At 36.9% G+C, this 27701-nt stretch overlaps 1 protein-coding gene across 1 annotated transcript in view; it reads left to right on the top strand.

Moving 5' to 3' along the window:
- The window catches only part of CPD (carboxypeptidase D), an 80198-nt gene extending 54232 nt beyond the window's left edge, over positions 1-25966 (top strand). The window contains exons 9-21 of the mRNA XM_064583205.1: positions 1435-1537; positions 2026-2168; positions 3718-3887; positions 7831-8154; positions 9900-10095; positions 12704-12839; positions 13748-13879; positions 14680-14775; positions 14878-14942; positions 18534-18665; positions 19183-19368; positions 19781-19880; positions 21842-25966. Coding sequence (XP_064439275.1) covers positions 1435-1537; positions 2026-2168; positions 3718-3887; positions 7831-8154; positions 9900-10095; positions 12704-12839; positions 13748-13879; positions 14680-14775; positions 14878-14942; positions 18534-18665; positions 19183-19368; positions 19781-19880; positions 21842-22068 — 2010 coding nt within the window. The 3' untranslated portion in view covers positions 22069-25966. The remainder of the gene's footprint in view (positions 1-1434; positions 1538-2025; positions 2169-3717; positions 3888-7830; positions 8155-9899; positions 10096-12703; positions 12840-13747; positions 13880-14679; positions 14776-14877; positions 14943-18533; positions 18666-19182; positions 19369-19780; positions 19881-21841) is intronic.
- Positions 25967-27701: the final 1735 nt, after the last annotated feature.

Below are 27701 nucleotides of genomic sequence, written 5' to 3'. Positions count from 1 at the left end.
TTTTATTTTTATGCAGGTTTATATTATATGTATTGTCTTAGTATAGTAGTACATCTATTAATTTATAACTGAATGGATAGATACTGATGGAAATGAAGAGAGAGACATAGAGGGTGCATGCACATCTTCAGTGAAAAAAACAGAAAGCAAAAGAGCATGTACCCAGTTATTACAGTAATCCAAAATAATAATTTTTATTTGATAAGAAAGCAGTGGGATCATAAGCTTGAAATTCATATGTTAAGTTTATGAAAGCATATTGTTTATATATATATTTTTATTTTAAATCCAGGGGGCTTGTTTATGTACACATACATACATATACATATGTGTGTCTATACACAAACACACACACACACATATATATTTTTAAGTAAGCTATACGTCTAACATGGGCCTTGAACTCACGACCCTGAGATCAGGAGTTGCGTGCTCTACTGACTGAGCCACCCAGGCGCCCCTCTTAATATATTTTAAAGTTAAATGGTTAATTCTCAATAGTGGGAAAATAGGAAATTGTTATTTTTCTTTTCATGCTTTCTATACATTTTTTTTTCTATTTCCACAAGAAAGCCGCTCTGGCCAGCAATCCTTCTCTTCCCTAGAGTCCAGTAGCACTTCCTTGTGTCTTCATGGCAGTTTGTCTTACTCTTCCTCAGGCAAGCTGTTGCACATGTGCTATGCTAGACACTGCTAGATGCTGAGGACACGGAGACATACACTGTTTCAGGGAGTAGTGTCTTGTTTTTAGGGAAGAAAAAGGTGCAACCAGTTGTAACAGAGTACAGAATGCAGTCAAAGCACAGGGGGACCATCTGGAAGTGAGAGAAAGCTGCTTACTCCACATCATGTGTGAATTATCTTCGGGACTTTCAAGCTTCTTGAAAACATGAGTATGAACACTTTTTTGTGGGATTTATTTTTTGGAGAGGGATTGAGTTGGGTTTTATATTATTTGTAACTGCAAGTCATAAAGTTTTACTTTTTTACAGAACACGTTTAATTTTGATTTTTAAAAGTAGGTAACAAGTTCAGATAGTAAACAATGAAAATGGCATAGAAAGTTATACATTAAAAAGTCTCAGTGCGGGGCGCCTGGGTGGCTCAGTCGTTAAGCGTCTGCCTTCGGCTCAGGTCATGATCCCAGGGTCCTGGGATCGAGCCCCGCATCGGGCTCCCTGCTCCGCGGGAAGCCTGCTTCTCCCTCTCCCATTCTCCCTGCTTGTGTTCCCTCTCTCGCTGTGTGTCTCTCTCTCTGTCAAATAAATAAATAAAATCTTTAAAAAAAAAAAAAAAGTTTCAGTACTTCTCATGGCTCCACTCACCCCATTCCCACCTCCACATACTCCCTATTGGTAACCACTTTTATTATTTTTCCTTATCCTTCTTGTGATGCAAACAAATATAAGTAAAGATTCTTAATTTTTTTTTCAGGAAAATTCCCAGATGTTTCAAGGTAGACCTTGCAAGAATATGTACCCAAATGAATATTTTCCTCATGGAATAACAAATGGAGCTAGTTGGTATAATGTCCCAGGTAAACATTCTTTAATATCCAGGCCATATAATTTGATGGATTTTCTGTCCCCCTGGATGGTGCTGCTTCTTATTGGTTTTTTAATTTTGAGAAAATATCATTCTTTTAAAAATATTGTTTAAATAATTTAAAACTTCAAATAACCTTTTCAGCTATTTTTCAATTTGGTACACTCAGAGTTTTGAGTAAAGGGATTGTACTAAAACTTTATGAAAGTGTTATATTTTACCTCTGGCTGTTACAAAAAACCTTAGGTGTGCTAATAAGAAGTGGGTAAGCTATACTTGAATTCTTCCTGAACATGGAAGTACAGGTGTCTTACCTGCACCATAAACATCAAGGAGCTCTCAAATGAACATATTATTGTTTTTCAACCAATGCTGAGAAAAGATGGATTTGGCTTTTTTACTAGGAATTTTGCTTACTTTTTGGGATCTGATCTAGTTCTACTTCTTCAGAGTTACTGATTTTAATTTTTTATCTGTTAGGTGGTATGCAGGACTGGAACTATTTACAAACAAATTGCTTTGAAGTGACTATTGAGCTAGGTTGTGTGAAATACCCATTTGAGAAAGATCTGCCAAAATTTTGGGAACAGAATCGAAGATCTCTAATCCAGTTTATGAAGCAGGTAACTATTCAGGAGTGAAGTATAAAATTTCTCCCAAGAGCAAGAATACTTTTGTGTGTACATTTGGTTTTCACACAGTGATTTTCAAATACATCCTTCTGAATTCAGCCTATTCATGTTTTAGTGTGTTTATCTAGAAAATTCATAGATGAAAATGAGTTTATTTGTATGTGTGGGGAGGAGTTGAAAATGATTAAACAGGGTGGTGGTGATTTGCTTTAAAAAAATTCATTTATTTATTTGAGAGAGTGTACACAAGTTGGGAGAGGGGCAGAGGGACAAGCCAATTCCCTGCTGAGCGCAGAGCCTGATGCAGGGCTCCATGTGGGGCTCAATCCCAAAACCCTGGGATGATAATCTGACCCAAGTCAGATGCTTAACTGACTGAGCCACCCAGACACCCCTGGAATGGATCTTTTAGAATAAGGATATTCTCCTATACGACATCTTCAGGTGCCATTATTTCACCAAAGAAAATTAATAGTAATTCTCTAATATTACCTAGTACCTAGTCCACATTCAAATTTCCCTCTCTTTTACCCCAAAATGTCTTTTTCTTCCCCCATCTTCTGCCCATTTTTAAAAAATTTTTATTGTTATGTTAATCACCGTACATTACATCATTAGTTTTTGATGTAGTGTTCCATGATTTGTTGTTTGCACTGGGTGTTATATCCAAAATGTCTTTTCATAGCTATATTTTAGAACCAGGATCTAGTCAAGGTTTATGCATTGCATATGATTATTACATCTCTTTACTCACTTTAATCTGGAACAGGCCTTCCATTTTTTAAAAAATGACATTTCCCTTTTATTTTTTTTTAAGATTATTTATTTGAGAGAAAGAGAGTACGAACAAGCGGGGCGGGGCAGAGGAAAAGAATCTCAAGCAGACTCCCTGCTGAGTGTGGAGCCCCAACATGGGGCTTGAAATGGGGCTGGATGCAGGGTTCAATCTCTTGATCCTGAGATCTTGATCTGAGCCGAAATCAAGAGTCAGACACTCACCTGACTGAGCCACCCAGGCACCCCTGACATTTCCCATTTAAAGAGGGCAGGACAGGGGGCGTGTAGGTGGTTGAGTCAGTTAAGTGTCTGCCTATGCCTCAGGTCATGATCCCAGGGTCCTGTGATTGAGCCCTGTATCAGGGGCTGAGCAGGGAGCATCTCCCTCTCCTGCTGCCCCTACTTGTGCTATCTCTCTCTCTCTGTCATATAAATAAATAAAATCTTTGGGGAAAAAAAAAAGAGGACAGGACAGTTTTCCTGTAGAATGTCCTATATACTGAAATTGTCAGATGTGCTAAAGTTTAAACAGTGTTATTTATATTCCTCATGATAAAGACAAACCTAGGCTATGAAAAATTAGCCTTTCAGAAACTAAAATATTTTGCTTAGTAGGTGTTTACTTAGCTTTACTCTCAACTTCTAAATTCCTGTTTGTTCCACATGTTTATTATCAATCTGTTATTTTGGATATGAGAGCTCCCAAAGTAATTAAATGATGATCTTTACCTTTGACATCTGGGTGTCCTTGTACTTTATCCAGGTTCATCAGGGTGTCAAAGGATTTGTCCTAGATGCCACGGATGGCAGGGGTATATTAAATGCCACGATTAGTGTTGCTGAAATTAATCACCCAGTGACTACCTACAAAACCGGAGATTACTGGCGTCTCTTGGTTCCAGGAACTTACAAAATCACAGCCTCTGCTCGAGGGTGAGTGACTGAATACTTTGATATTAAGTGCTTGAGGAAAGACAAACATGGTTCTATTCTAGACAATTATTGTCATAAGGCCCTAGAAAAGTCAAGCAACCTTGAGTTTAATGCTGGGAAGTTTAGAGCTGGTTACACATTTGATTCTCCTCCAGTGATAAAGTGAGTACATAAACTGTCAGATTTAAGAAATCTATGAAATTCTGCCCTTTGAACAGTGGCCTCCTCCTCTCAGGTCCTCTGCCCCCTGTCCAGATGTAAAGCTGTAGTGAGTGATTCCTTCACTAGCTGGTAACAATTCTGGGAAGTACCTGTTAGTTGGGAAAAAAGGACTCCTGTTGTGCTGCATACTTCTAGTTATGTCGTCCAATAAATACCACCACTTTACATTTGTTCCTTTTTAAAGTTTTCTCACACTTTTTTTTTCCTATCCTCACCTAAACCATTCTTTTTTTATTTAAAAAATGTTTTTAATATGTGTATAGTTGACATCCAATGTTATGTTAGTTTCAGGTGTACAGCCTAGTGATTCAACAAGTCTATACGTTACTCTCTGTTCACAAATGCAGCTACTATCGGTCACCATACAATGCTATTACAGTATCATTGACTGTATTTCCTGTTCTGTAACTTTCATCCCTGTGACTTATTCATTCCGTAAATGGAAGCCCATACCTTCCACTCCCCTTCACCCATTCTGCCCACCCACGCCCCTTGCAACCATGTGTCTGTTTCTGCTTTTTGTTTGTTCATTCATTTGTTTTCTGAGATTCCGTATCTAAGTGAAATCATATGGTATTTGCCTTTCTCAGTCTGACTTATTTCACTGAGTATAATACCCTCTAAGTCCATCATGTTGTTGCAAGTGGCATGATCTCATTCTTTTTTATGGCTGCATAGTATTCCATTGTGTATGTACACCACACCTTCCTTATCCATTAGTCTATCGATGGACACTTAGGTTGTTTCCATATCTTGGCCATTGTAAATAATGCTGCAATAAACATAGGGTTACATGTATCTTTTCGATTTACTGTTTTTGTTTCCTTTGGGTAAATGCCCAATAATGGAATTATTGGATCATAGGGTATTTGTATTTTTAATTTTTCAAGAAACCTGTATAAATTTTTCCACAGTGGTTGCACCAACTTACTTTCCCACCAGCAGTGTAAAAGGGTTCCTTTTTCTCCACCTCCTCAACACTTGTTTTTTCTGGTCTTCTTGATTTTATCCATTCTGACTGGTGTGAGGTGCTATCTCATTGTGTTTTGATTTGCATTTCCCTTATGATTTTTGATGTTGAGCATCTTTTCATGTGCCTGTTGGCCATCTATGTCTTCTCTGGAAAAATGTCTATTCGGGTCCTATGGCAATTTTTAATCAGATTGTTTGGGTTTTTTTGGTGTTAAGTTGTAAGAGTTCTTTATATATTTGGGATATTAACCCCTTATTGGGTATATCATTTGCAAATATCTTCTCTCATTCAGTAGGTTGCCTTTTTGTTTTGTTGATGATTTCCTTCACTGTGCAAAAGCATTTTACTTTGATGTAGTCCCAATAGTTTATTTTTGCTTTTGTTTCCTTTGCCTTAGGAGACATATCTAGAAAAATGCTTCTATGGCCAATATAAGAAAAATTACTACCTCTGTTCTCTTCTAGGATTTCTTTTATGGCTTCAGGTCTCACATTTAGGTATTTCATCCATTTTGAGTTTATTTATGTGTATGCTGTAAGGAAATGGTCCAGTTTCATTCTTATGCATTGTAGCTGTCCAGTTTTCCCAGCACCATTTATTGACGCGATTACCTTTTCCCTATTGTATATTCTTGCCCTTTTTTGTCATAGATTAATTGACTATGTATGGATTTATTTCTGGGCTCTCTATTCTGTTCCATTTTTGTGCCACTGCCGTACTGTTTTGATTACAACAGCTTTGCAGTATACCTTGAAATCTAGAATTGTGATGCCTCCAGCTTTGTTTTTCTTTTTCAAGATTGCTTTGGCTATTCGGGGTCTTTTGTGGTCCATACAAATTTTAATACTCTTTGTTCTAGTTCTATGAAATATGCTGTTGGTATTTTTTTTTTAAGATTTTTATTTATTCATTTGAGACAGAGAGATAGAGAACATAAGCAGGAGGAGAGGCAGAGGGAGAGGGAGAAACAGACTCCCCACTGAGCGGGGAGCCCAACATGGGGCTCGATCCCAGGACCCTGAGATCATGACCTGAGCCGAAGGCAGTCGCTTAACCAACTGAGCCACCCAGGCGCCTGAAAAAATGTTTTTAATTTGCAGAGTGCTTTAGGTAGAATGGACATTTTAACAATATTCTTCCAATCCATGAGCATGGAATATCTTTCAATTTGTGCCATCTTCAGTATCTTTCATCAGTGTTTTATAGTTTTCAGAATAAAGGTCTTTTACCTCTTTGGTTAAGTTTTATTCTTTTTGGTGCAATTGTAAATGGACTTATTTTCTTAATTTCTCTTTCTGCTATTTTGTTATTAATGTATAGAAATGCTACTGATTTCTGGGTATTTTGTATCCTGCAACTTTCTGAATTCATTCATTACTTCTAGTAGATTTTGGGGTAGCCTTTAGGAATATCTACGTACAATATCATGTTATCTGCAAGTAGTGACAGTTTAACTTCTTTACCAATATGGATGCCTCTTATTTCTTTTGTTTGTTTGATTGATTGACTGCTGTGGCTAGGACTTCTAGTAGTATGTTGAATAAAAGTGGCAAGAGTGGACATCCTTGTCTTGTTCCTGATTTTAGAGGAAAAGTTCGCCGCTTTTCACCATTGAGTATGATGTTAGTTGTGGGTTTTTCATATATGGCCTTTATTATGTTGAGGTATTGTTGTGGTGAAATTTTCTTTCTTATTTCTAATTCTCTAAGAAAGGTAATTTTCATCTTTTTTTATAAGTTTATTTCTACAAAGACATATTTACTCAAAAAGAGAAAATGAACTTACGACTTTTTCTTTGGAAAAAACTTAATTTTCTTTATCTTCCCCATCCTTTACAAAACACCTGTTTAATTTGAAACTTACCATTTTTACCCTCTTGTAGTTTTCTTTTTTGTGTTTTAATAAGTGTAGATGTTAACAGTGGATATTTTCCCCTCCCCTTACTAGCTATCTTATTTCAGAAGAGTTAGTTTGGACATTAAATTGAAGTAAGGGTAAGTACATGAAAACATTTATAGTTACTGCTACCTTTTAAAAAAAAATGATTTCAAATATCTAATGGTCTGTAAAATGGATGGATTAGAACTTCAACTAATGAGAAATGAGATCTTTTCTGTTTTTCTTCCATTTTGGCATAATATTAGAAAAACAAGGGGCGCCCGGGTGGCTTAGTCGTTAAGCATCTGCCTTCGGCTCAGGTCATGGTCCTGGGGTCCTGGGATCGAGCCCCGTGTCGGACTCCCTGCTCAGTGGGAGGCCTGCTTCTCCCTCTCCCATTCCCCCTGCTTGTGTTCCCTCTCTTGCTATCTTTCTCTGTCTGTCAAATAAATAAATAAAATCGTTAAAAAAACAAACAAACAAACAGCAAGATATCTGAAAAATAGGCTAGGAATCATGCATTTGGTAGATAATGTCCTAAGTTAGTACCTCTCAAATTTTCCCAGCCATACACTCTGATGACAGACAAGTGAACTCAGATTCCAGGAGACATGGGGTATTTACTGCAAGTATGAACTTCTTTTGTAGTCATATACTTAATCTTAAAAATTCATTCACATTTTACAGTCTACCCATGTCTGTTCTTTGTTAATTAATGTTTAAAACAAATAATAAATTATCACAAAGTTACATATTTGACTCTCAGAGTATTTATCTCAAGGATTCACGTATCCTCTGCAGACTTCTGTTTCCCCAAGGCCTGGGTATTCCCACTGCAGAAGCCTGGCTCTGATCTCTCCTTTATTACAGGTATAATCCAGTTACCAAGAATGTGACTGTGAAGAGTGAGGGTGCTATTCAGGTCAACTTCACCCTTGTTCGATCTTCAGCGGATTCAAGCAATGAATCAAAGAAAGGAAAGGGGGATAGCACCAACACTGATGATGTCAGTGATCCAACTACTAAAGAGTTTGAAACTTTAATTAAAGACCTTTCGGCTGAGAACGGTTTGGAAGGCCTCATGTTACGGTCCTCCTCAAATCTGGCTCTTTATCGATACCATTCATACAAAGACTTATCAGAGTTTCTGAGAGGACTTGTGATGAACTACCCACACATCACAAATCTCACCAAGTAAGTACCACCCTCTCGCTGCTTTTCTTTCTTTCCTTTTTTTTTTTAAGAAGTTACATTCAACATAAGCCATGTTGAATGGTTCTTGTAATTTATTTGGGAGCTGCACATAGAGAGAATTGGAGTTTACTTATTTTGAAACATATTGCTTAGAGATCTTTCTAACACTGACTCTGGAGAATTTTATGAGGAACATTGGAGGAGAATTACTTGTTAGATTAGCGATGGATGGTCTGTGCCTCCTGGAAATGTAAAATTACTCTCCCTGATGATTATTTTGACTGAATTAAAAACGCTCTCCACTTCTCAGCTGCATATTCATGTCCTGACTGTTACTTAGTTTATTTTGCTGAGGGCAAGGGACAGATTTGGAACTGAGAGCTCACCTGTCAGGGATCATTCTTTTTTTTCAAAATGAAAAGGAAGCCTGGTTTCTGTCATTTTCTGTACTCTAGTCTCTATTGACAGTTGCTATTCCCCAAAGACTTAGGGACAGTATGGGATTGAGGGTCCTGGAAAAATATGCAGTACTGGCTTAAGTAAAACTGATGCTGACTGTCTTCACTTTCTGTGGCTGCTCTGCCTCACTTTCCCTGATTGTAAATCTTTAGGTCTTGTTGCAGTTAACTCGAAAATAATTTTCTTCATTTGTTGATTCCTATTGTCTGCCTATTGTGGGCTTTACTCTGCATTTTTCCCTGAGCTTTGTATTTTAGTTCTCTACCACATACCTAATGAACATTTTCTAGCCTTTGACATTTTTACTTCATTTTCCTTCATTGGTCCTTCTAATATTACCAGTACATTTAGCTTCTCAAATACTGGTTTATAATGTTCCTAGATGCAAAGAGTGATATCTCCTTTGGCAATACTCTTCCTCAACTCCCAATTCAGGTTTTAATATTGTCCATCTTAGTGCCGTATAGAGCTTATAGACTTTCTTATTTTAAAGTAAACGAAAAATTGGACATTATTTTTGCTATCCATTACTTAGTTCATTTAAGTTTTTTTAACCTTCCAACTCAAGATGCACTTTTTAGTTAAGTATTTTCCCCCAAAATGCAACACCTGCCAGTGGTGAGACACGAGACAGTTTTAGGTGGTCCACCAATGGGCACTAAGTATCATTGAATAGAACCATGGGAAAACAATAATTTTTCTATTCCATTAACCCTTCTCAATTTAATGCTAATATTTTTTTCTATATTACTCTTGGAAATATCCCTTTGTATCAAAGAAAACGGGCCTTAAGCTCAGAGCTCTTGGGCAAGCACAACACTTTAAATGATTTTTGCTGCAATACTATTATTACATTTATAGTAAAGTATAAAGTATCTTATTTATGTAAATTAATTTACATTTAGAAAGTAAGGTTCTGTACATTTGTGTATATATAAATTCTTCCATAATAAAAAATTTAAGTGAATTAATTTAAAAAACATATGTTAGCTAAGTAGTAGTATTAAGATTATAGAAGGTAGGGCAAATATTGTGAAGATGGTATGAGAATGACTGAATTTGGAGGAACGGTGAACCCCATCATACTCTTTCCTAAATCTGATAATATCTCACTTGTATTTGATTTTCTTTGGCCAAGGAAAACTAATTTTCGGACACAGTGATTCATTCTTTAAAGACTTTTAAAGGCTTTTTATGTTTGTTTTCACGTCTTTTTAAAAAATCTGTACGTCAACATTAACATAATGCTCGATTACTTCTGACTTTTTGTTTCTGATTTTTGAAAGTTTGGGACAGAGCTCTGAATATCGTCACATTTGGTCCCTCGAAATCTCCAATAAGCCCAACATATCTGAGCCCGAAGAACCAAAGATCCGTTTTGTTGCTGGTATCCATGGAAATGCTCCAGTTGGAACTGAACTACTTTTGGCTCTGGCAGAATTTCTCTGCCTAAACTACAAAAAGAACCCAGCTGTTACTCAAGTAAGAGAAGAGCCTGTTTTGACATGCTTTAGAAGGAAGAAGCTCAGTCACACACTGAGATGAATGCACCATTAAAAATTTTTTAGGGGCGCCTGGCTGGCTTAGTCGGTAGAACCTATAACTCTTGATCTCCGGGTTGTGAGTTCAAGCCCCACGTTGGGCCTAGAGCTTACTGTTTCCTGTTGGATTTTACACAGAGGCACTTTTAATGCATTACCACTTTAAAAACGGACCGTCTTTGTCTATACGCATTGTTAATAGTGTCTTTCTGTTATATTTCTTTGTGTGTAATTAAGAGGCATAGAAGAAAAAGTACTAAAGATTTGCATTCAATCCTTTACTCCTTTATTTAATAGTCAAATTACTCTTCCAGTCTTTACTAACCATTCTGTACATTATAACTTGAGGGACTTCCATTGCTAGTTACTTATAATTAGGATACTATATTGAAAATGAGGTGGAAGACAAATAGTTTTTCTTTTCGTTTAAGGAGTTTAGAATTATTGGACATCTTGGCTGCTAAGAGATTTTAGGAAAAGCAATATGGCATTGTCTACTTTAGCCACCCATGACTACAGAAAAGAACTTTGATCCAGAGGATTGGTCACTTATGATTGAGTAACCTAGTTCTGTGTTGTCTTAGAGAAAGGAAGGAGAGAGTGTGCATCCTTCTAGAGTACTCACTAATTGGCACTGTCTATATAGACTTTAGGAAAGGGGAAAGGAACTAATATTTGTTTAATACCTACTGTGTGTCAAGTGCTTACACCAAGTACTTTACATGTATCATAATTTAATCCTCAATTTATGTTATCTTCATTTTATAGATGTAAAAACTGAGGCAGAGATATTTGATAACTTACAGGAGGTCACACAGCTAGTATGTGGTAAAACTGAGATTTAAACCCAAGCGGGTCTCACTGTAAAGTCTATGCTGTTTTGTTTTACCATACTGCCTCCCCTAAAAGAAATTTGGGAAGAATTTATGTCATGATTAGGATCAGAAAGCACCTATGGGATTAGGTGAGATGAACTTAAATCAGAACTTGGCCAAAAATTATTTTACCATTTTCAGCAAAGCAAATTGTATTGATTACTTAATGTGAGTTGTAAGGAGTATCCCAAGGACATTTTTTTGTTCTTTCCTTAAAAAATGAGAGAGTATCTAGGATACTGGTTCTCAAACCTGGCTACACATTAAAAACATTTGGGAAGTTTTTAAAAATACCAATGCCTGGGCCCCATCCCCAAAGACATCAGTATTCCTTTAAAAGCTCCTTAGGGGGCGTCTGGGTGGCTCAGTTGGTTAAGTGTCTGCCTTTGGCTTAGGTCGTGATCCCAGGGTCCTGGGATCGAGTCCCACATCGTGCTCCCTGCTCAGCCGGGAGCCTGCTTCTCCCTTTCTGCCCTGCTCATGCTCTTTCTCTTGCTATCTCTCTCTCTCAAACAAACAAATAAATAAAATCTTTAAATAAATAATAAATAAATAAATAAATAAAAGCTCCTCAGGTTATTCTACTATTTGGCCATATTGCTACCTACTGATACTTTGGTTATAAGAGACTATATGTCCTAGGTAAAATACCTACCAGGAATTTCAAAACTTCTAGTTTATGAGAATTTGCCTCACTGGTCTAATTAGGCTTGAGCTAGTAATCTTACTCTAGATTGCCATTTGTTTCGAGATAAGTAAGGGTCACAATTATCTGGCAAGTTCAAGAAAATATACACATACCCAGAGACCTGTAGCAAAGCCCAAGCATGTACATTTTAGAAAAAAATCTCTCTCCCAGGGGAGAAAGTTAAGAACCAATGAATTTAGGGTCTCCAATATTTTCAATCTATAGACTATTTTAACAGAATAAATAAGCCAGGCATCATTTATTCTGATTTACTATCAGAAATATCTAGGATGAAGTATATCAGAACTTAGTTGATGTTGCATATGTAGGTATTGATGCCTATGGATTATCCAGAGGAGAAATTATTATGAGGAAGACAAATATCTACTTCATTTTCTTGCTGATTTCAACTTTTCTGTCTCATTGTTTCCAGACATACACTGATGTTTGTTAGACTACGAATTTCAGTTTCTAATCTGGAAAATATAGTCTATTATTATTGGTTTTAGCCAGTGGTCAGCAAGCGTTTTCTATAAAGGGACGAATAGTATATATTTTAGGCTTTGTGGGACAGCTGTTCTGTGCTGCAACTATTCAAGTCTGCCATTGCAGCACAAAAACAGTCATATGAATGGGCGTGGTGGTGTGCCAATAAAACCTTATTTACAATAGCAAGCAGCTGGCTGGACTTAGCCTGCAGGCAGTGGTTTCTGACCCCTTTGTAAGTCATCAGGAGGTCTCTAGGAATATTAGTTGTGCAATAATTTTTCATTTCTTTTTAAATTTATTTGGAGCAAGAGAGAATTTTCTATCTATAATTTTCTATCTATCTATCTATCTATCTATCTATCTATCTATCTATCTATCTATCTATTTTTAGTCCTACCTTTTAAGTCTGTTTAAAACAAGAAAGACTTTCTGTTTGAGGCATGGGAGGGTATCTTAGGATTCCACATAGAGCTAACTGATTTCTCTTTCTGTTTTAGCTGGTTGACAGGACTAGAATTGTGATTGTCCCTTCTCTAAATCCAGATGGGCGAGAGAGGGCACAAGAGAAAGACTGTACTTCAAAGAGAGGACAAACAAATGCTCATGGCAAAGACTTGGATACAGACTTCACAAGTAAGCCTAATTTTTAGGCCATTAAAGTACTTTGCAGATAATCTTATTTTTCTTTACTAGGAGATTGATAGAGTGTGTAGATGAGTAATGGGGTTACTTTCGCTCTAGGTTGTACATAAAAAGTATAAATGACAAGCTAGAAACTTGTCAAATTTTTCTCCTTTATCATTTGTAAAAGTAATTCAAGTTTTTTCTTAGAAATTCAATCAATAATATTGGGGGTTCCATCACTAGCCATACAGATAGGTATATTTTCTCTCTCTATCCCCCATATACATGTATACACATGTACACACATGCACACACATGGTGTATGTGTATATTGATTTGATGGAGTCTTTCTTATTGACTTAAATAGGATCATCAACTATACATATTGTTCTGCAACTTTTTTCACTGAGTATATCACTGATATCTTTCCATTTCAGTACTTATAGATCTCTAACATATTCTTATTAATGACATCTTAGTATGCTGTTAACAGTCTAGTTTATTCAACAATTTTCCTACTAATGGACATTTAGTTTCTTTCTAATTTTTTGCTCTTGCAAACAGCACTATGGAAAACATCCTGATTTCTGAAAACTTTATTTTCTTTCAAAGATAGGTTATATATTCTCGATATTATTTTTTAAAAGAGGACATATCCATCCCTTTTTGTGTCCGATAAGAATTTTCTTAAATTTCCTTAGATCGTTAACCTTTGAAGTGTATAAAACTCAAGATAATCTGCCTTCTAGAGTGTATCTTTTATGCTGTTGAGATAGTGGCTTGTGGAGTAATAAAGTATTTATATACAGGTTTTTTAAATTAGCTGCTGATTGTGTTCATGTACAGAATATTTTATTAGCTATTCATACTAAAATTTTAATACTTGATATTTTATATTCAACTTTTATGTTTTTTAGATAATGCCTCCCAGCCTGAGACTAAAGCCATCATTGAAAATTTGATTCAAAAACAGGACTTCAGCCTTTCTGTTGCTTTAGATGGTGGTTCAGTGCTGGTCACATACCCATATGACAAACCAGTACAAACAGGTATGTAGAATGTCAGTTTATTATATAGTATTCAAGCTTAGATAGGAAATTCCAATTAGGTAATGTCCCTTCTAAATTTTTTAAAAATCGTGAGCATTTGCGCACACTCCATGAGCAAATAACCAACATAGGAAGGTTGTACATATATCAACAGCTTAGTTACTTGGAGGAGAGAGGTCAGATCTAAAGATGAGCTAGCTTTATTGCATGTAGCCATCTTGTCACATTTGTTCAGTTTAGTTCACAAGCATTTATTGAACAATTATTATGTCTGTAAACATTGGGAATGCAAAAGTGAATAAGACACATTGCCTACCTCAAGAAACTCATTATTATATGTAACCAAATATTAACAATACAGAATTGCCCTCCCCTGCTTTAAACCTTGACTGACTGGTTGCACTTAAGATGAGATTAACAATTGCTTGTTGAATCTCTATGGGACCATTGTATATGGAGTTTGTGTTGTTTTCAGTGCAGCCTAAAAGAAATATTGTCATTAGGCCACAATTGTCCTAGAATGTAGTAAAACCAAAACAAGTTTGTATTTTAGTGTGGTAGGCTCTTGTGTAAACTAACCATTTTTTTTTACCTTTTAATATAAGGAAGGTGTAGATCTTCTTTGTCTGATTATCCTGGACTAAAAAGAACCATGTAGTTAATTATAATAACTCCTCGATAAACTTCAGTGGGGTATAAGATTTACTAGAAGGAGAAAAAGATGACTTTTGTATCCATGAAGTTGAACTTGGAGTAAAATCTTTTGGATTTCTCCAACTTCTGAATTTTTCTTTTTATAGTGGAAAACAAAGAGACTCTGAAGCATTTGGCATCTCTTTATGCAAATAACCATCCATCCATGCATATGGGACAGCCCAGTTGCCCAAATAAATCAGGTAGGTATTTTCCATACCCCTTGTTATCGTTGCTGCTTTTGGGGATAGAGGGTGTCTTACCTTAAGGTCTTGTTGATCCTGTATCTCTCGATGCTTTTATAGATGAGAATATCCCAGGAGGTGTAATGCGTGGAGCAGAATGGCATAGTCATCTGGGCAGCATGAAGGTATGCTCTATAGAATACAGTGAAAATAGAATTATAATTATTGGCCATTGAGCAACAGAATAGGTGACTTTTCTGATATAATCAAAGTGAATGGCATCTGCTTCATGGCTTTCTTGACAAGACAGCCTTCAACCTCTGACAGCACTTTTTTTGTTTTGCCATTGTAATCATTCTTGTACAATTCAGTGACATTAATTACATTGAACTATTGTGCAATCATCATCATTCTAAGCCATCTATTTCCAAAGCTTTTTTATCACCCCGAACAGAAACTGCAATCCGCTAAGCAGTAACTCCTGATTCTGCTGGTAAGCCCCAACTCCTGGTAACCTCTTTACTTTCTGGGTCTATGTTTTTGCCTATTCTAGATATTTCTTGTAAGCTGAATCATACAATATCTGTCCTTTTGTGCCTGGCTTCTTTCACTTAGCGTAATGTTTTCAGGGTTCATCTATTTTGTTAGCCTGTATCAGTACTCCAGTCCTTTTTATGGCTGCATAATGTTCTATTGTATGTATATCACATTTTGTTTATCAGTTCATCTGTTGATGGACACTTAAGATGTGTCTGCCTTTTGGCTATTGAGAATAACAGGCAATGAACATTTGTGTACAATTGTAAGTTTGAACCCCTGTTTTCAATTCTTTGGGGTTGCATACCTAGCTGTGGAATTGCTGGTCATGTCCGAATTCTATGTTTAGCTTTTTGAGGAACCAACAAACTGTTTTTCACAGCAGCTGAACTGTTTTACATTCCCACCAACAGTCTATGAGGGTTCCGATTTTTCCACATCCTCACCAACGCTTGTTATTTTCCTTTTTATATAGCAGGTGTGAAGTGCTAATTCATTGTAGTTTTTTTTTGTTTTTGTTTTTTTTAATATTTTATTTATTTATTTGATAGAGAGACACAGCAAGAGAGGGAACACAAGCAGGGGGAGTGGGAGAGGGAGAAGCAGGCTTCCCGCTGAGCAGGGAGCCCGATGCAGGGCTCGATCCCAGGACCCTGGGATCATGACCTGAGCTGAAGGCAGACGCTTAACAACTGAGCCACCCAGGCGCCCCACTCATTGTAGTTTTGATTTGCATTTCCCTGAAGACTAATAATGTTGAGCATCTTTTCGTGTGCTTATTGACCATTTGTATATTTTCTTTGGAGAAATGTCTGTTTCTCCACTGCCTGTTTTATTTATGTATTTATTTTTATTCCATTGCCTATTGGCCTATTTTTAAATTGGGTTGCTTGTCTTTTTGTTGTTGGGTTATAAGAATTCTGTATTTATTTTGGATGTTAAACACTTACCATTTGTTTGATTTGCCAGTAGTTTCTCCCATTATGTAGGTTGTCATTTCACTTTCTTAATAATGCCCTTTGATGCACAAAAGTTTTTAATTTTGATGAAGTCAAATTTATCTGTTTTTTCTTTTGCTGCTCATGCTCTTGTTGTCATATCTAAGAATTCATAGCCAAATCCAAGGTCATGAAGATTTACCTCCATGTTTTCTTCTATGAGTTTTATGTATTTAGCTCTTGTATTTAGATCATTGATACATCTTAAGCTGATTTTTGTATATGATGGGAAGTAGGGGTTCAACTTCGTTTTTTTGCATGTGAAAATCTAATTAATTGTCCAAGCACCATTTGTTGAAAAGACTACTTTTTCCCCCCATTGAGTGGTCTTGGCACCCTTGTCAAAAATCAATTGACCATAGATGTATGAGTTTTTTTCTGTACTCTCAATTCTATTTCATTGGTATTTATATCTGTTCTTCTCCCAATATCCCTGTTTGATTGCTGTAGCTTTGTGGTAAGTTTTGAAATTAATAAGTGTAAGTACTCCAACCTTTTTATTTTTCAAGGTTGTTTTTGGCTTTTCAAGGCTCCTTGCCATTCCATTTGAATTGAGGATTGATCTTTCTTTCTTTCTTTCTTTCTTTCTTTTTTCTTTTCTTTTCTTTTCTTTTCTTTTCTTTTCTTTTCTTTTCTTTTCTTTTCTTTCTTTCTTTCTTCCCATCTGTCTCTTTCTTTCTGTCTTCCTGTCTTTCTGTCTTTCTTTTCAAAGAATGCTTTTGGAATTTTGTTAAGGGTTTGTTGAATCTGTAGATCACTTTGGGTTATATTGACATCTCAATAATATTGTCTTCCTCTTCATGAACTCAGTTACGTCTTTCCATTTACTTAGGTCTTCTTTAATTTCTTTTGGATAATATTTTAATTGGTTGTCCATCCACTTCAAATTAGTAAGGAGTTGTTAGCAGGTGGGTGGTTAGCTCATCATTTCATTAACATGTGCAACTAGAAATTTGACCTCATTCTCATCTCTGCCTGCCTTCCCTCCTTTATTTACTAAGAACTTACTATATGTGAGGCACTTTGCTCTACTAGTGATAAATAAAATGTATTTCCTATCCCACTGTACAAATAACTATGTTACAGAATTAATTGATTTGACCTCAGGGAGAGCAACTCTTAGTGTGCCATGAGAAATTAAAGACAGAAAAGATTACACCTAGTCAGAGATATAGTGTTCTCTTCATAGAGGAAATGGCATTTGGGATGTAGAGATGGTGAGGCAGAACATTCCAGAAAGAAAAAGCAGTATGGGCAGAGGTCAATAAGCATTCTAGTTCAGTTAGAACAGGAGGTGTAATGGAGAGCAGCAGAAGACAAGAATGGAAAGAGAGTTTGGGGCTCTGAATACTTTGTTTTAGTAAGGAATGGGAAGCCACTGAAGGTTTGAGCAGATATATAGTAACATGATCGGAACTGTGCTGTGGAAAAATTAATCTCTCAGCAGTGGGTTAAGATAGTTTGGAGGAAAGAGAGACTGTGGCACAGGGAGACCGGTGTAGAATAGCCTAGTCAAGAAATAATGAGGGCCTGGATTAGGCTGGCGACAATGGGAATGGAGTCAAGGGATGAAGTTACAGCGATATTGCAGAGGTGGAAATGACAGGATTTGGCAAATTATGGATGATGGTGAGAAACTGAAGTCAAAGACAAGAGATTTCATGTCTGCGTGAGAACATGAGTTAATACCATTGACTGAATAAGGAAAAAGGACAGGTTTGGGGTGGGTAGGGGGAGGTGGTAAGTTAGGTTTTGGAACCCGTCCACACAAGCAGTTCCCGTGCCTGGAGAATTGCCCTCCGGGAGGCATTGGCTGCTGTCCCCGGCAGGGTGAAGGTATCAGAGGGCAGGTGCTCGAGCTTCTGCCTCCAGGCTCCAGGAACGGCTGTGAAGTTCCGGAGTCTCGAAGGAAGCTGCCCGTCTGCATGCACTTATTTATTCACTCACTTATTCAACAAACCCTAATAAGCCCCCTCTACCTGCCAGCCGCCATGGCAAGCCCTGGAGATACAGCAATGGATTAGACCTAGTCCCTGGTCCCAAGGACTCTCTTAGCAAGAGCCGTGTTTGTGACTGATGATAATACTGAGTGGTTCATTTGTACTGGCTATAAAATGCTCTACTGATTCTTGGTTTATATCCCCCAGGTTTTCTTTCTGTTCCATTCGTTGGATGACACAACCTCCTCCTTACTTTTATTTATTACTTTTTCTACATCTGTCTTTGAATTTTATATTGCAGGATTACAGTGTTACCTATGGCCACTGCCCGGAAATCACAGTATACACAAGCTGCTGCTACTTCCCCAGCGCAGCACAGCTGCCTTCCCTGTGGGCGGAAAATAAGAGGTCTCTTCTTAGCATGTTGGTGGAGGTGAGCCTTTCCCTTCCAACTGGCAGCGCATCCCAGCAGTATGTTCAGCGAAAAGCTTTATCAAAACATTTCCTTAATCTTTTACCAATAATTTATACTCTTGTCTTTAAAAATATATATAGAAAGAGTTTTGTTGAATTTCTACCACCTTAAATAGGTGCCGCGATTTCACATACTTGGAATCTGCCGTGCTTTAATCCTGTGAGGTGTTGCACATTTTCTCGTTGAATATCATGCAGAGAGAGTGTGCTGTGGTGGAAAGTCAGTCCTCAAGACATCAGAAGGTTTGGGTCCTAACCCTTCAGGCTTTGACTGTATCAGAGTTCCCTTATGTCAGCTCTGTGCTCTGAAGCAAGGAATGCGTAGCAAACGAGGCCAGAGTCAGTGGGGAAGGACCAACAAGCTAGTTTTATGGGGGGGTTTTGCTGTGGCTTCGTTTGTTCATTGTTTTTGTCATGGCTCAAGCTATTGCCCTGAGAATATTGTAACAAATCTATATTTTGAATATTTTTTACAGGTTCACAAGGGAGTCCATGGTTTTGTTAAAGATAAAACTGGAAAACCAATTTCTAAAGCAGTCATTGTACTCAATGAAGGAATAAAGGTGCACACAAAAGAAGGAGGCTATTTCCATGTGCTGTTAGCCCCAGGCGTCCATAACATCAATGCCATCGCTGATGGGTACCAGCAACAACATTCCCAGGTAAGAAAGTCAAGTTTAGTAGTATCATGTAAATTCTTAATCTTAATGGTATTTCCATTTTATTTTGAAACTCTCATGAGGAAGAAATAAGATGTGTAACCAGCTCTTGATTATGATATCTTTCCTTCAGCGACAAAAGGGAAATTTTTATACCATTTTGTATACCTCTGAGGACAGTGACTCCTCTCCTTGGTTTAGTATAAAGGCCTTAGGAATATTTCTGGGATACAATATACCTTAAGTATATTGTGTGAAAAGTTGTATCAAAAGTAAACTTTTTCATAATTTTTGCACTTTATATTGTATGAAAAGTTGTATACTGTATGAAATTCTTGCACTTTATACTGTATGAAAAGTTGTATATTGTATGAAAAGTAAACTTTTTCATGATTCTTGCACTTTATCCCTCTAGGTCTTTGTGCATCATGATGCAGCTAGTTCTGTGGTAATAGTCTTTGACACAGATAACCGGATATTTGGTTTGCCAAGGGAGCTTGTGGTAACTGTATCAGGTAAAGAAATTTAAATTTTCAGTAGTTGAAGTGAAAACCAGTTCTGTTCCTGAAACCAATATTGTACTATATGTTAACTAAGTAGAATTTAAATAAAAATTTGAAAAAAATAAAAAATAAATAAAGCCAGTTCTGACATTTTAGTTTGAGAGTAGATCACCTCCCCATCACCTGAAGCTAATCACTTTTCTTCTAATACTGGTCACCCATATATTCTCATGGCTTGCTCCCTCACATTTTCAGGTCTGTACTCAAATGTCACCTCGACAGAGCGGTCTTCCCTGATCACCCTAGCTAAAATAGCACCCCTGTCACTCTCTCCACCCCATTTTTTTTTTATTATAGAACTTACTACCGCTTAACATTGTATTATATATTTGGTCACTTACTTGTCTATATTTGATCTTTCCCACTAAAATATAAACACTCTGAGAGGACAGGGAGTTTATCTACATCTCCAGCACCTAGGACCATGGTTGGCATGTAGTGGGTCTTAGTGAAGAGTTGTTGACTGAATGAATCATTTGCTTTATATTAAGATCGTAAGTCCCTTGGACTTCGACTTATAGTTATTTTTTTAAGATCATGGAAAGAGGATATATTTGTTTTCTCCAGGATTAATTTGTGCCATACCTTGAATTACTGAAAGGTTAGAAAGGGAAAAAAAATGTAGTAAAATAATAAGTGCTCTGCTATATTGTATCTTTTTGACACAGAGAACCTTGGTTCATTTCTTTTCTTCTTTTTATTTTATTTTTTTTTAAAGATTTATTTATTTATTTTTATTTGAGAGAGAGAGAATGAGAGAGAGCGAGTACATGAGAAGGGGGAGGGTCAGAGGGAGAAGCAGACTCCCTGCCGAGCAGGGAGCCCGATGCAGGACTCGATCCCGGGACTCCAGGATCATGACCTGAGCCGAAGGCAGTCGCCCAACCAACTGAGCCACCCAGGCGCCCCTCTTTTCTTCTTTTTATTTTATTATGTTATGCTAATCACCATACATTACATCATTAGTTTTTGATGCAGTGTTCCATGATTCATTGTTTGTGCATAACACCCCGTGCTCCATGCAGAGTGTGCCCGGTTTAATACCCATCACCAGGCTAACCCATCCTCCCAACCCCCTCCCCTCTAGAACCCTCAGTTTGTTTCTCAGAGTCCATAGTCTCTCATGGTTTGTCTCCCCCTCCGATTTTCCCCCCTTGGTGCATTTCTAAAGTGCAATTTGGACTTGACCAAAATAACCAAGTTTAAGTATAGGGTGTGTGGGGGAGAGATTCTTAGTTAATAGAGAATAGTATATTGGAAACATGGTCAAATCATAGAGTCTGTTGTGGAGTGTTTAAAGTAGAGAATATTAGCTTGAACCAGATAAAGGGTGAATAACTTAGTGGTTAGAAACATAGGAGCTAGGAGTCAGCAATGGTTTAAATCTGGCTTTCCCACCCATTTGCTGTCATGAACTTAATTTTTATTATGGGTTTATTATTTTCTGTTACTGAGACTCTTATTTTGATAACCTATGTATAAATATTTTGAATAAATGAGGGGTTTGGGATGAGGTAAAATTTACTGGAAAGGATCCATAGAAGTCACTGATACAGAGCCAGTTGTAGAACAGTAGACAGTTTGGTTTCATTGTGGTAAAAGAAAAATATGCATATACATACATATGCATGAAGAAAGCTCTGAAAAATATTCACCAGAGTTGTTAAAAATGATCTCTGGTTAATGGAGATGTGATGTGGAGTTTTGGTTTGGGTTTTTGGTGTTTTTGCTTATCTGTATTTTTCTAATTTTGCATAGTAAACATCTACTGCCTGTGTAATAATAAAAGTGTTTCTAAGTGCATGAAATAAAAATAAAATAAATAAAGGCCATATCATAGAAAGTGTCCCTGTAAGCAGCTTATTTATATTCTTAAAGTGGAACACCACTCACATGGTGATTTTGTTTGGCAGGCGCCACCATGTCAGCATTGATCCTAACAGCTTGCATTATTTGGTGCATCTGCTCAATCAAGTCTAACAGACACAAGGATGGCTTTCATCGGCTCAGGCAGCATCATGATGAGTATGAAGATGAAATTCGCATGATGTCAACAGGCTCCAAGAAGTCCCTCTTAAGCCATGAGTTCCAGGATGAAACGGACACTGAAGAAGAAACGTTATATTCTAGCAAACATTGAAACACAGACTTCGCACATCTCCCAGCATAAGTACCAAGCAAAATTACAGTTCCTTTTGGGAGACACTGCATTAAGAAGAGAGACTCTCTTGCTTCTTCAAAGAGCTTTGGGGAGTTAACTTGCTAAATTTGTATTCTCTGTGAATTTGGCTGGCAGTTTTGAACTTCCCCTCCTTTAAGTACTCTTACCTTAAAAAAAAAAAAGATCTGCTTTCTATTTATGCAGCAGAAATGGGACAGCCACTTTGTTTTTCTTTTTAATTTAAGATGAGCTGTTTGGAGCTTGTGTTATAACTGCATAAAGCCAACTAGTGGATGTTATATTTTGCACATCAGGTGTTTACTAGTGGCTTTAGCTTTTTCTCTTTATTTTAGATGGCCAAAAGAATCCAGAAACATTTAGGCAGGGACAGCAGTCAGAATCTGACATAAAGCTTTAAAAACTCAAGGTTTTCTCAACCTACTGAGAAGTACTTTCCTCTAGTTATTAAATAGCTGGAGTTTTCTCTTATTCAGGTTTAATGGAGGCTGGATTGATTTTTAAATATATATAATATTAGGAAATGAATAAATGGGCTTCCGCATTTGGCTTTCTACTTGTTCCAAGGTTAGATCAGAACTGGTGGGCTATACTTTAAGCAGGATTTCACTACCTCTCTTATAAGGTTTAGCAAAGTTCTAAATACCCCCATTTTAAGGGAGAACTTGTTGACTTTGTTGTAAAAGATCTAAATGTCCATTTGAATAGAACTGAGAGGGAGATCTACCAAAAGCTAAAACTTGTGTCGCATATCTTTCAACTTTTAAAAATCCCACAGGTGCTGCTGCTTTTTATCTGTGAAGCACTAGTTTATTCTAGGAATGCCTAATTCTTTCATATTTCCTAAATTTGAACCTTTTTCTGTGTTGTACACTTATGGCTTTCAGATGACCCGGCAATGTACAAGATCTGAATTCTACTGAAAATATATGGAAGTGTGGAAGAGACCTACTTGCACATTCTTTAACCGACATTTGAACACAAAATATCTACAGTTCATGCTCCAGTTCAAGCCTACGGATATCCTACTGTTACTGAAATAGCTTGGCCAGTCTTATTCATAGAGGCCTCTGCAAGTGATTGGGTTCTTTGTCCTAATGTTTCATTTGACAGTCTCTTTTTGATCAACTAGTTTTGTTAAAAGTTCAATTGAAAGCATTTAAATATGGCTCTCTCTATTAAAAAAAAAAAATGTGAACTATGGACTACCGTGTTCTGTAACACTGTGGTGAGAAAGTATCATCTTCACTGCCACTCAGGTTATTGCAAAGACCTGAAAGATTTTCTTTTACTGTGTCTGTCATATCATGCTTTTCAATGGAATTGATGCTTTTTGTAAGTATGAGTCTTACCAATGATCTAATGGTTTAATACCTTTGAATGTTTTTAATGGCCAAGTTGCTGCTGAATTTGTACTAAATCAGGGGATCAAAAAACTTGCTCTCATCTTTTCAAATTGTATTCTATATCCATTAATGTATCAATCATCCCAAAGCCTTCATATGGAGTGGTTTACCACCCGTGTAGGTCATTCCAAGTTTTTTGAGGAATGCGCCCAAAGTGGCTTTATATAAAGAGATTTGGTTTAGCAGGAATAATGAGATCATGACATTTGTTAGTGAGTATCTGTGATAAATTTGGGTGGTTCAAGGTTAAGCCATTTTGATATTAATCCTATTATTAACAACTCTAAATTTTGAGCCCTTGCCACCCACTCTCACCCCACCACATACACAGCTAATACTTAATGAAATAGACATGATTTAATGTCTTCTAATAATACTTTACATTTTCTTTAAGGGGGTGATGTGGTGGCATTGCTCTTTTTAGCTTTACTTTTAAGAGTGCAAAGTCAAAACCAACAAAGGGCTGAGTGGCTGGCCCTGCTTGGGACATTGCAGCTAGAAATGAAACAAAGTTGGCGTGACAGTCTTTACTTTATTAGCATTGGTCTTCACTAGAGGGTGCCTTTTAAATTCATTTCTCTTTTGAATTAACCATGTCTTTAACTGTTCATCACAGTGGCTGGAGTCCATGTCTTTAAGCATGTATACAATTTTTTTTAGAAATGAACATACAGATAGTTCTTTTAGTAATTTTTCCTGAAAGTAAAACCAAATTCTGCTATAAATCTTGAATCTTTAATGAGTTTCTAAATCATGCATTGCTCTGGAAAATAAGACCTTCTCAGCCTGTGTTAGCTATGAACATGAATGTATAGGATCATGACTACTAAGATTGTGTTCTCAGCCCTGCTTTGTCTTTTATTTGTGGATCTAATCTTAGACCACATTAACCGCTTAAGGCATTGAAGCCATATGGAATGGGGAATGCATTTCTTCAGTGTTTCTCCTAGAGACTTTCCATTGCCTTGGAGTCATGGAGGCAAGTAAGTATCACAGTATTAAGAAATTTGCCCAAATCTGAGTTGTGCCTTTCTTTACTCACAAGGCATGTTTTTTTGTCCTGGTGATCAGTTTGTAAGCCTTCTTCCTTCCCAGCTCCTTAATAAAAGCAAAGTGATTGAGTAGGTAATTTTCAAAGTGTCTGCCTGTGTAAATGTACTTGTACTGGTTATGCAGTCCGATAAGATGAACTCAAGTTAATTTCAGATGGAGAGACCTTTTGTTTTTGATGTATTTTGCTGAACACTTGCTTAGTGTTTGGGATCCTGTCCAGTTGAGGAATGCTTGCAATTCTCACTGGAGGGAATTTGCTTGGGGACTTTGTCATCCTCCAGAAAGGAAACATAATGTATATTTGGCCCAGTGTGATTGATTGGTTAATCTTTGGTAATTTTCACCTGGATGGATTTGCTGAATTAACGAATATTGAACTTAAAAATAATTATGATTTGACAAATAAATAAAAGGTAGTCCTTAATGCCTGAGCTTATTGTGTTTCTGAGCTAATACCAGGTTACTCAGTAACCATGACCTGCTCCTCCATTTCCATTTATTCTCAATAGTAAATAGTTTTCTCTTCTTGTTGCCAGAAATGCACTTGTTGCCAGGTTTTGTCCCTGCTGTATTAAAAGCTTCTTGGCTATGAATGCTGTGATGGTGCCCCGCCTACGGTTCTCTGGTAGAATTGTTTTTAAAGATAGCAACTTTATTGTTACTACAAAAAATTCCGCTGTGGTTGATGTTCAGTGACTTTCTACCTAGCAACTTTTTGGTAATTCTTTGAGTTTCTGATTTGTTTTAACTATAGCAGATTCTTTGGGGTAATTAGGGCCTTTGATTAATGTCAACTAAACATGGATTTCCAGTTCATAAAGAAACATCTCCCAACACCCATTTCTCCAATCTTTAGCAATAATTAATATTCCACCTGATTTTCAGAATGTTGTCCTAGTTGATTTTGATTAGACAGAACATATTATGAAATTTGAAAACAGGCTATCATTTTAAGGCAATTGGATATAAATTATGTAAATATGTATGTTTGTGACTTTTATAAATGGCATAACATGAATGTACTAGCTACATTCTATGCTGGCCATGCTGCAGATTTTCTGGAGGTATGACATAATGGTATTTTTTTATGCTCAGAGTAAAAATAAACGTTTCACCTCTCCATCTTTTCAGAGTGACATTCCCAGGCTCCAGAACAATTCTATAGCTATTTATATGAGGTGCCCAACACTCGTTCCTCTCAAGTGCTTCAGTCTTTGGTTTATGTCATGCATTGTGCCTTCAAAATGAAATTTTTAAAAGGGACTTTAAATGAAGTTGAATAGTAGTTTTAAAAAGTCAATCTGTGTAATTTATGTGAAATCTAATTGTAATGAGGTCCTTTCTGTTTTTTATATGTAAACAGATCTACTAATCCTGTATAAAAGTTATTTTATGATGTTTGTCTTTCTTTGTGTTTTGTCTTATAACCTTTTTTCAAAAGCAATAGACAAGAAAAAACTATTGTCTCGATTTGAAAGTTATGTATTTCGTTTTCCTACCTATACTAGGGGAAAAATAGTACCAGGCTAGGAATACAGAGTGTCACCTGTAGAGTGTTTTTGTCTTCATGAATTGACTCAAAAGAAAGCTGTTTCTGAAATAATCACATCATATAGTAGTCAGAGTTCTTTCTGTTTGTGGCTCAGCTAGATTGATACATGTCCAATCACTCCCCAACAAACACCACAAAACGGGCCATTGAAAAGTTTATGTGCACATTTCAAACCTGTTTGTTAAAAATTTTGTCCTTTTTCCAAAGAAGACACATTCTATAATGTGTCCTACGGCGTTAGGCACAGTGGTGATGATTTCACCATCCCCTTTGAGTTTTTGTTGATACCCTTGGGTCCAATAGGAACAGGGAAAGTGAAGTTACGTAAAAAGATGGGCTCTGCTGACAAGGAACTCATAGTCCAGACCAGAGAAATAGAAATGAGAATAAAGCTGTACTTCCATTGTGGTTGGTTCCTCTAAAAAGAACATCTCTGCTGGAGGGGAACTATAACATGGAAATTCAAACACGGACATTGGAGTTGGCCCCATCTGTGATTGATTCTCGGCTCTCCCACTTGCTTCCTATGTGAGCTTGCATTGTATAGGTTTCTTCACGTTCTCTAAGTCTTACTTTCTCTACCAGTTAAGGAATAATACCCAATAGGATTGTATTGATATAATACTTGACTCAGAATTGAATGCCCGTGGTAACCAGGATCATTTTCCTTCATTTGCTGTTTTCTGATCTTTTGAAAGAAGAAAGAAAGGTATTGTACCAAATATATGAACAAACGAAGATCTGTTTACAGGTAGGTGGTCATTTTAATTTAGAAGAAATCCCTACACATGAATACTAAAAAAAAAAAAAAAAAAAAAAAAAAGAGCTATGAAATTTTCCATTATGTAGTCCCATAGATTGTCTATAGCATGGCAGTAAAGTTTTTAGAATTGTGCCAATTCATATTCATATTTGTTTTTAAATGAAATTAGATTGAATTTATGCCTATTCAGTGAAAAGAGCCTTACTTACCTGTGGCAAGAAGTCTGAATAGTAATAATGGTTCTTTCCCCTCAATGTTTGAAATATTTTCCTGAATTTTTGTCAGGAGTTTTCTCATAACTGATCAAGAACCTTTTGGTTTGTATCATAAGTGGTGATCTATCAATTATGTTTCATTTTTCAGGTTTCTAGAAGCTGATTGTTCTCAGCAATTACGCATGATGCTCAGTGCTAACACTACTCAGTTATGAATAAATGCCATTGTGTTAGGGCTTCATCTCTTATTTTTACCTTCAGCTAGAATGACAACTGGTCGTATGCTGTTTATTGCAGACCTCAGATAAATACCTCAGTTATTACCCACAATTTAAAAGCAATGAAATCAGCATATAAAGCCCAGCTTTATTTTTTTAAGATTGTATTTATTTATTTGACACAGAGAGACAGCAAGAGAGGGAACACAAGCAGGGGGAGTGGGAGAGGGAGAAGCAGGCTTCCCGCTGAGCAGGAAGCCCGATGCAGGGCTCCATCCCAGGACCCCCGGGATCATGACCTGAGCCGAAGGCAGACGCTTAACAACTGAGCCACCCAGGCGGCTCCCATCTTTAACTTTAATATCACAATTTCCACCTACATTAATC

Source organism: Mirounga angustirostris, unplaced genomic scaffold, assembly GCF_029215605.1.
Source record: "Mirounga angustirostris isolate CCGP_5_RB_7025 unplaced genomic scaffold, mMirAng1.0.hap1 SCAF_17, whole genome shotgun sequence".
NCBI lineage: Eukaryota > Metazoa > Chordata > Mammalia > Carnivora > Phocidae > Mirounga > Mirounga angustirostris.
The sequence above is the reverse complement of the archived record's forward strand: the minus strand, read 5'-3'. Positions and strand labels throughout refer to the sequence as shown.